This window comes from Falco cherrug, chromosome 4 (assembly GCF_023634085.1).
Source record: "Falco cherrug isolate bFalChe1 chromosome 4, bFalChe1.pri, whole genome shotgun sequence".
NCBI classification, from domain to species: Eukaryota; Metazoa; Chordata; class Aves; order Falconiformes; family Falconidae; genus Falco; species Falco cherrug.
Window position 1 is genome coordinate 7445783 of NC_073700.1, and position 9557 is coordinate 7455339.

General features: G+C 54.5%; 1 protein-coding gene across 2 annotated transcripts; it reads left to right on the top strand.

Moving 5' to 3' along the window:
* The first annotated feature begins 25 nt into the window (after positions 1-25).
* PPM1M (protein phosphatase, Mg2+/Mn2+ dependent 1M) lies at positions 26-8791 on the top strand. Of its 2 annotated transcripts, XM_055707172.1 has the most exons (11): positions 26-285; positions 1360-1483; positions 2157-2411; positions 2905-3017; positions 4128-4212; positions 4521-4639; positions 5106-5169; positions 6088-6195; positions 6486-6634; positions 7301-7337; positions 7463-8791. In XM_055707172.1, the coding sequence occupies exons 1-11, from the start codon at positions 71-73 to the stop codon at positions 7535-7537; spliced, it is 1344 nt and encodes a 447-aa protein (XP_055563147.1). In that variant the 5' UTR covers positions 26-70; the 3' UTR covers positions 7538-8791. The 2 variants fall into 2 exon arrangements, with proteins under 2 accessions (XP_055563147.1, XP_055563146.1); XM_055707171.1 differs by lacking the exon at positions 7301-7337 and having other exon boundaries at positions 27-285.
* The last annotated feature ends 766 nt before the right edge of the window (positions 8792-9557 follow it).

The window sequence follows — 9557 nt, forward strand, 5'->3', positions numbered from 1 at the left end:
CTGCAGCGCCGCCTGGCGGCGGGGGGGGGGGGGGGGGGCGGTGCCGCGCGTATCCCGGCCGGGCCCCGCCATGTCCGCCGAGTGGCTGCGGCGCTGGCGGCGGGGCGGCCCCGCCGAGCGGCCGGGCGGCACGCAGGGGGGGCCTGGCCCGGGCCCGCCGCCCACCGCCCTCCGCTACCGCCGGCCCAAGTTCCTGCGCGGCGTCGAGGAGAGCCCGCGGGGCGGGCGGGCCGTGCGGGGCACCGGGCCCGAGCGGCCGCTGCCCTGGGGCGCGGGCTACGCCGAGTGAGTGCGGGGCGGCCCCGGGGAGGGGGCTGCGGGGGACCCCGGGGGGCGGGTCTCACAGGGTGCTCACAGGGCTTGGGGAGGGCGTCTGGGGGGCGGCGGGGGTCTGCGGGGGGGTAGGGCCCCACGGGGGGCGCAGGGACCTCGTGGGGAGGTGCCCGGGGGGTGGGTCGCACCGCGCAGCCCCCCCCCGCTGCAGCCCCTGCCCGACCCCGGCGAAGCCCACAGGGACCGGCCCCGCGGCGGGGCCCGCAGCCGCCCCTCCCGGCCAGCAGCCGCGGGAGCCCCGGTGCGGCGGCAGGTTGTCCCCGGCCCCGCGTGACAAGTGGCAGGGCCAGCTCTGCTGTCTTGTCCCCTCCTGCCCCCATAGTCCCCAGATTAGTCCGTCGCTCTGGCGCTGGGATGTCGCCCGTCCCCTGCTGCGCGCCCTGGCCCAAGGAGCCGGGAGGACATTTGGGGCAGGGGGGGGTTCCTGGGACTGGCACCGCCGGGTGTCCGTCCCCTTGCTCCTCGCAAAGCGCCTGTCAAACAAAGGAAGGGGGAAAATGACATTTTTTAGAAATCTCTGGGTCTGCCGATTTTAAGGGCAGAGGGGATGGATCGGGCAGAACAGCTCCAGCCGGGAGCTGACCCCGCATCCTGGCCCAGCCACATCGACAGCCCTGGGATGGCGCAGCATGGAGAGAGGAGCTGTGCAAGGAGAGCAGACTCCCAGCCAGGGACAAACATTGGCCAGGCTGGAAGGAAAACCCATGGTGGTTTTGCAATTCACTGTGTCACCGAGGAAATCGCAGTGTGGGCTGCTGACAAGGGCTGCCTGAGGCCAGGGTGCTCCCACGCCACTTGTCCCTGTGTCCCTAGCCAAGCTTTTCCTCGCTGCACGTAAAGGGCTTGTTACTTAGATCCCCAGCAAAGAGATCCTGGAGTCTGAAAAGGGAGCAGGGAGCATGGGGCAGGACGGAAGGGGTGAGGTGCAGCCGCTCGCCGTGGCTGCAGAGCGCCCAGCACGGCCAGCTGGGAGCAGGGAAGGTGCGGTGGGTCTGCACGCCTTACCTGGAGCATCTGCACCCCCAGGGTTATCAACGCCGAGAAGTCAGAGTTCAATGAGGACCAGGCAGCCTGCTGTCAGATCTCCATCCGGAGGAGAGAGCCAGGCCTGGAGGAGGACGAGGAATGGCTGATCCTGTGCTCCACGCAGGTAGAGTCCCCAGGCAGGCTGCGTTCACCCTGCTGCCAGCGCTGCTCTGCACCCAAGGGCCCAAGTACAGGCAACAGGGGGCTGCCCCATCAGTCCTACATGCCCACGTGCTGAAACCCTTCCATGGACACATTAGGGGACCATATACCCTATGTCTGGCCAGCAGGCACGCAGCTCTGCCCGCACGTGCTGTCTGTACTTCCGTGGCCTATGACTCAGGGCATATGAGGTCATCCGAGCCCTTTACCTGATGCCCTCACCTGGGCTTTACTGTCCTCGCTCTGCTTTCAAGGGCTGGCGTGTCTTGTCATCACTCGGGGACAGCCACATGAACCAGGAACATGGGATGCTCTCACCTGGGGGTGGCTCTGCCTTGCCTCTCGTAAAATGGCCCCGTTTCCCCTAAACCAAAGAGGAGTAGCGTGTGAGGGTGGCTGGCTGCAAATCCAGCCGCGCAGAGCTCAGGTGATGGGTCTGGCAGAGCAGCACATGGGGCATCGTGTGACTTTGAGCCGTGTGGGAGATTAACTGGCAGCAGGGAATGGTGGCAGGGGTGGAAAAGCCAGGCAAAGCATGTAGTGATGTCCTGGCTGCAAGCCTGCCATCTGTATGACCTCTTCAGCCCCTGCCTTCCCCTTCTTCTTTGCCATCTTGCCCCTCTTCCTCACCGCAGTTTCTGACTGGTTACTACTGGGCCCTGTTTGACGGCCATGGTGGCCCAGAAGCTGCCATCATCGCCTCCAACTATTTGCACTACTGCATTAAGCAGAAGCTGGAGGAGGTTGTGGGAGGCATCACAGAGGTCCAGCCCCCCATGCATCTCAGTGGACGCTGCGTTTGCGACAGTGACCCCCAGTTCGTGGAGGAGAAGCACATCCATGCAGAAGACCTGGTGGTGGGAGCCCTGGAAAACGCCTTCCAGGAATGTGTGAGTACCCCGTGCAAGACACTGGTCCTGCTGCCCCAAGCAGTCTGTCCCTCCCTGTTGCCTGGGGTGGGCAGGGTCTGCAGTTCTGCAGCTCACTGAGCACACAGGAACATTCAGCCAAACCTTTAAGCATGCTGAGATCATGCTGGCTCAGCTTCCCAAGATCTGCCTTGGATCTATTGCACATCAGCAGGGCTGACCCAGAGCAAAGCTACAGCATCTCTGCTAAACTGCGCCCAAGGGATGCATTTCTTTAGGGCTAGATGGTGGCTATTGTCACACTCGTACGGCATGTACAAGTCTGGGATCTCCCTGTCACTCCTAAACCAGTCCTTTGTGGCTGTACCACAGCAGCACTGTCTTCCGCCTCGCTGGTTTCCTCTGGCCCATCTGCAATCAGTTTTGGTTCTGTATTTCTGCTGGGAGGCATGAGGCAGGTAAAGAAAGCAGCAGCCCAGCTCACATCGCTCTCCAAACTTGTTTAAACCAACAGGATGAAGTCATCGGCCAGGAGATGGAAGCTACAAATCAGACAGGAGGCTGCACTGCTCTGGCTGCCCTTTATTTCCAGGGAAAGCTGTATGTGGCTAATGCTGGGGACAGCAGGTGAGCCGTAATAAAAGGGGGGAGTTGCTGGGGGATGAGACCTGGGAGATAAGCAAGGTTTCCAGCATCATATTATCCTGGTTTTGGCTGGGATAGAGTTAATTTTCTTCCTAGCAGCTGCTGCAGTGCTGTGGTTTGGATTTAGGATGAGAATAATCCTGACCACACGCCGATGTTTTAGTTGTTGCTGCAAAGTGCTTACACCAAGTCAAGGACTTCTCAGCTTCTCACCCCACCAAGGAAGTAGGCTGGGGGGCACAAGGAGCTGGGAGAGGACACAGTCGGGACAGCCAAGCCCAGCTGGCCAAAGGGATATTCCAGACCGTATGGTGTCATACGCTCGGCATACAGACTAGGGGGAGAGCTGGCCAGGGGCTCGGGCGCTGGCTGGGCATTGGTTGGCAGGTGGCGAGCAACTGCATTGTGCAGCACTTGTTTTGTGTATTCTGATTCTTTTATCATTATTACTATTTTCACTTCCTCTTCTGTGTTATTAAACTGTCTTCATCTCAGCTTAGGAATTACACTTTTTTTCTGCTCAATTCTCCACTGTCCCGCTGCGGGCAGGAGCGAGTGCAGAGCTGCGTGGTGGTCAGCCGTCTGCCGGGTTAAACCACACCACTTACTTAATCCTTGGGAAGGTACGCGCGCAGCCCAGCCAGTTCCCTCCTGCCTGCCACAGGAGTTGTTGGAAGGATGGGTGCTTTCATACCTCCTGGAAGGGTTTTGGGATTTCAAGGGACTAACACCGCCCAGCCACAATGGGCAGCAGTAAGCCTAGCCCGGCAGGTGTTCAAAAGTGGAAGGCGATTTCAGGGCATCCTCAAGAGCTTCCTCCTCTGGCCTTGGCCCACCATTCCTCTAGTAGCGAGCTCTGCCATTGTCAAACCAGGCAAGCTCAGTTCTCTGCTGCAACAGTGCAATTGCAATGGAGTTATTTAAAATATACTGTCATTTTTAAACACTTCTGGGTGCAGAACCGTTCTCTGGCACTGCTCTGCCACTGGTTACCCCTGGTCCCACACCTGGCTGAGCCTGGGGCTAGCTTCAGTAAGAGGAGGGCTGCGGTGACAGACACGGCTCAGCTCTTTGCCTCTTCCCCCCTCGCAGGGCAATTCTCGTTCTGAAGGACAGCATCGTGCCCATGAGCTGCGAGTTCACACCTGAGACCGAGAGGCAGCGACTGCAGCACTTGGTGAGTGACTCCCTCCACACATTAGTCCAGTTGTGAGCATCCCACTGGGTCAGAGAGGACCACCCGCTTTCCTCAATGGCCACTGTGTGGCCAGAATGTCATCTGGCGCTAGCCAAGGAGGGCTGGGGGCAAGATTCGGCCAACAGCCTTTAGCATGGGAGATGCTCCTGTCCTCCTTGGGATGTGCTTTCCCAGTTCTGTTCCCCGTTCTGCTGCCGTGAATGCCAGTCCCAAGGCAGAAGCAGTTGGGAGCCCTTCTCCACTGAAGCAGAACCTGTCCGTCTTCATGCCTTCATTCCCTCCTCCAGGCTTTTCTTTTCCCCAAGCTCCTGGACAGCGAGTTCACACGCTTTGAGTTTCCACGGAGGTTAAAGGGAGATGATGTGGGCCAGAAAGTCCTGTACCGGGATTACTTCATGGAGGGCTGGTGAGTCCTTTCTGCCTGAGGGTCAGGCTGCAGCACAGGGCAGCTTTGCCTGCTCATAGTGATGGGGAGGTGAAAGGGGAAGGGGCATGCTCCACTGGTGAGAGCAGCGTGTTTGACGGTGCAAAGCTGTGCCAGATCAAGAGAAGAATGCCGTGAGCAGCCTCCCTGCTGGCTGAAGGACTGCAGCTCTGGGAGGGTGGTTAAGGAACAGTTGAGATAGTCCTGGGATCCTGCGAGGTGGGGCTGTGCAGGGAGACCCAGCCAGCTAGGGAGGAAGGGGAGAGGGAAAAACACGTGGGCATTCAGGAAGGGGTCATCTTCGCTGCACCTGCTTCAGCAAGTGGCCTCCTCAGTCAGCTACCTGTGCGTGGGGGCACCACAAGGGTTGGATCAGTCAAAATACTGTGGCTGGGTTGTGCCATTAGGTCAGACAAGTCCCACGTCAATGCTGAATTCTCTGTTCTAGGGGATACAAGATGGTGGAGAAAGCTGACCTCAAGTACCCTCTTGTCCATGGTCACGGGAAGCAGGTAGCGTAACGCTTTACACACTGGGAAGGCAGAGGCAAGTCTGCTGGGGTCCTCGGCATCCCTGTCACTCACAGTCACGCCAGACTGGGACTGCAGAGCTCCCAGTGCTCTGGGGCTCTCCAGCATGGCGCAGTCCCACGGCCCTGATACAGCAGCTCCCTTCGCTAGCACTGTGCTGCCTGGTGAGCGTAAACCAGAGCCCTCCGGAGCAGAGAGGTCGCACCCTCCTCCAGAGCACCTGCTAGCCAAGCAGACAGCAGCCCTGAGCCAGCCTGCCCTTTCCTCATCTCCCCTTGCACACAAGAACTCATTTCAGATCAGAACTTGCTTCAGCAGATCCCACTTTGGATTGTCTCCTCCAGCTCCAATTAGCACCTTTCCCACAAACCCTCTTCTTTGACAAGAGGCTGAGAAAAGGAGCCTGGAGAGGGAAGGAGGAGGCAGGGAGAAGCAACGACTGCACACATCCAGCATCTGCCTGCTGGGGTTGAGCAGTCACCTCCCCAGCACCGCAACCTGAAAGCCACCCCCGCTGCAGGGAGCCAGGGCAGAACGTCCTTTGCCAGCCAGAAGGACCCCTTCCCCCCCAGCCCAGTTTTCTTCCTTGCCACCCCAAATCAAGAACAGATCCCACCACAGGTTTCCTAAGGTCTGCAGCACTCCCCAGAGTACAGGTACTAACTCCAGAGCACACCACGGGCCACCAGGAGCCGTTCACATGCAGGCTGTTTCCATGCTTCTGATGGCTTTGGCTTCTGGTAACTCCTTGTCTCTGAAGTCCCCAGGCACTGTTCTTGGCGATGCTTGAAGAAGGGTCCTAGAGGCAACACATAGATCAGTCAGGACATGCCTACACGTCAGCCTTTAAAGGTGCCCCATTTTCATGTTTCAATACTGTTCTGCTTTGTTTGGGGCCAGGCTCGCTTGCTGGGGACTCTGGCTGTCTCTCGAGGTCTGGGGGATCATCAGCTGAAAGTCATCGATACCAACGTTGAAGTCAAACCTTTCCTCTCCTGCATTCCCAAGGTCAGTCATGGCACGTGGGAATTACAGGGTGGAATTAAACATGCTGCTCCTCCTCTGTAGCACCCACCTTTTGCAGACCTGGCAGGCCTTAGCCGTGTCCGTTTTCCATCTCTCTGCATGCCACCCAGAGACTCCCCAAGATAAAGGAATCTAGAAGCACAGCAGCAAGGGGACATAAAAGATTCAGAGTACCCTGGTCCCGCTTTGTCATCTCTCAGGGAAAGAGTAATCTCCCTGACCCCTCCAGTACATCGCAGGAATTGTCACTGCTGTACTCCTGTGCTTTCCAGGTGAATGTGTTTGACTTTGCTCTGCATGACATTAAGGAAGACGACGTCCTCATCATGGCAACTGATGGCCTTTGGGATGTTCTGTGCAATAAAGAGGTGGCCCATATGGTCAGGACCTTCCTTGCAGAAAACAGGACAGATCCTCACAGGTAATAACAACTTTGCCATCAGTTTTCCTTCCAAAGAACCAGGTCAGACTAAAAGCAGGCTGAGATCACTTTGCTTCTAGCTGAGCTCTGGTGTGACCAAGCAATCTTTCTGTGACTCTGGAAACTGTCTCCTCATCTTTCCCCACCCTAAAGAAACTGATCAAATTGGCATGTAAAAAACCCCACACAAAACCAGTGCTGGATTTTTGGATTTAGTATGAGAATATTGTTGGTAACACTCTGACATTTTAGTTGTTGCTAAGTAGTGCTTACTCTAAATCAAGGACTTTTCAGTTTCCCGTGCTCTGCCAGGGAGCAGGTGCACAAGAAGCCGGCAGGGAGCAGAGCCAGGACAGTTGGCCCAAACTAGCCAAAGGGATATTTCGTGCCACAGAACATCATGCTCAGTATATAAACCAGGGGAGGTGGCCAGGAGCTGCTGATCACTGCTCAGGGACTGGGCATCAATCAGTGGGTGGTGAGCAATTGTATGGTGCATCACTTGGGGTGGGGTGGGGTGGGTTTTTTTGTTTGTGGTTTTTTTCATGGGTTTTATTCCTCCTCCCCCCCCCCCCCCCTTCATTATTATTATTTTTTATTTCAATTATTAAGTTGTTCTTAACCCACGAGTTTTGCCTTATTCTGATTCTCCTCCCTATCCCACAGTGGGGGGAAAGTGAGCAAGCAAGTGAGCAACTGCATGGTACGTAGTTGCTGGCTGGGGTTAAACCATGAACACCTACTATCCTGACAACATAAAGCCATCACACTGTTGTTCTTAAGGACACAGCGCTGTTAACCCAAACCTTGCATTTTTTCCATCCACAGATTTTCAGAATTGGCCAAGTGCTTGGTATGCAGAGCAAGGGGAAAGGAGAGAGGCCACCAGTGGATGCTGGATGACAGCCACGAGGCATCCTACGATGACATCTCTGTATTTGTCATCCCATTACACAACAGGAATGAGGACTGACTGTCAGCATGACACAGGATCTGTGTCCCCCTACTGTGGTGCTATTCAGCATCAACCTGCAACCAAGGGATTTCTGCTGTGCATATTGCACTCTCTTCCAGCAAAACCACCTGCACTGCAACCTGAAAATGCACAGCCAGCAATCAGAAGATCAACAAGAACATGAGCTCCTTAAGAACATGCAAGAGAGCAACGGTCAGCAACTAATCATTCCCCTTAGTCCTTTCTCATTGGGACAAGGAGGAATTGCAAAGGGGGCCATGCAAGCTGAAGGGCACTATTTCTAAGATCTTTGCGGTACAGTGAGACTCAAATCCACATTTCCAGTGTCCCCTCTCCCTTTTTATTATTGAAAAATTAGGGTCAATTGAGATCCAACTAGCCTCAGGAGCTGGCTTTTTAATCAGACTTGAAGTCAGTCGTGTAAAACTGGATGCATAAGCTAAAACATTTCGTATCCATTTGCTGTAACACGAGATTTACTGAGAACCCAGGAGCTGCTGCTAAGACAGCATTAGGCATGGCTGTGCCTGCGAAATGCAAATGCTGAAGCAGAAGCCCAGACCTCTTGCTTGAGAAAGTTGCCATTTCTAGGCCACACCACCTCCAAACAACGTTAGCAGGTGAAGCTACACATTGCTGTTGTACAGGAGCCTCCTGTGTAAAGATACACGCCTTGCTGTTATTTAAGAGCATTTAAGTATACTAGTATGTAATGCAACATACAGATTTCTAACAAATCTTAGTCCACAACACTTGCTAACACTTTTTCTGTTCATTCAGGTAATTTCTGACAGCAAAGCTCGTTTTGTTGCAGCATCACTGATAAGAACTGAAGTGTTTAAGTACATCAGCTGATTTAGTAGACGAGCTGCAAGTAAACTGGGTTTGTTCAAATTTGTCTGCAGTGCTGAATCTCAAGCACTTAATTACAACAGGAGCAGCAGTGCAGAAGACTACATGCCAAACAAGAGTTATGCCTTAAACTCCAAGGATCTGCTTCTCAACCTGTTCATTAGCCAGGCAAACTCAGGCCTGGGCAAGCTTCCCATCTCCCCAAAACCACTTTGGTTTTCATCATTCATTGCACAAGTTGCAAAATTCCCTAGTGACACGGACAAACCCCAGTGTGTGTTTAAGTTCCACAAGGATGAAAGTCCAAATAAAAATACTTTTTTAATGCATCTTACGGCAGTTTTATTCCTTGCAGAGGTTTTACACAGACCCAAGATGGAGAAAAACACCCTTAGAAAGTCACAGGGGAGTTTTAGCTTGGGATTTGTCTTTGCCAAAAAACAGTTTGCCACTAGAAGTATTCCGTTAGCAGTACTACCCTGAAGGCTAGGTGCCAAAAGATGATTTCCTGCAGAGGAAGGCCTGGACCCAGGCACAAGGCAGCCTTCTCAGCTACCTGCTCATGGTTTAAGCAAGGGATAGAACAGAAAATGTTTGTCTCCAGCTTCACTTTCCCCCCATCCTCTTTGTCTTTGTTTAACTTGAAAACAATGCCCATGGGATTTTACCCCCCTGATGCTGGCTGCCATCCCCCCGACGGCAGCTGTAATGCTATATATACATGCTGACTGTAACGATCCAAGCCTCCTGTTGCTGCAGAACAACGAGCTATTTCCCCACCTTCCTGCTGAGAAAGGGCTCAGCTTTTCCATCCAAACAGGCTTCTGTGAACACCCCTCTCTACCTAGGGCACCATACCTCAACACGTAGCTGGCACATGACTGCTTGCCTATGCCGATACATTCCTAGGCAAGAACAAACTCTTAAAATGGGCAATTTATGTAGGGACAGCTTCAGAGGATCGCAGTTTCCACTACAGCACCTCTGACTTCCTGAAACAAGGAAGCTTTTAAAGAAATGGATGATTTTCCCATTCCCCCTCTAAGAAACCAGCAAGTTGCATCACACCGGACAAACGCATGATTTACAGCACTC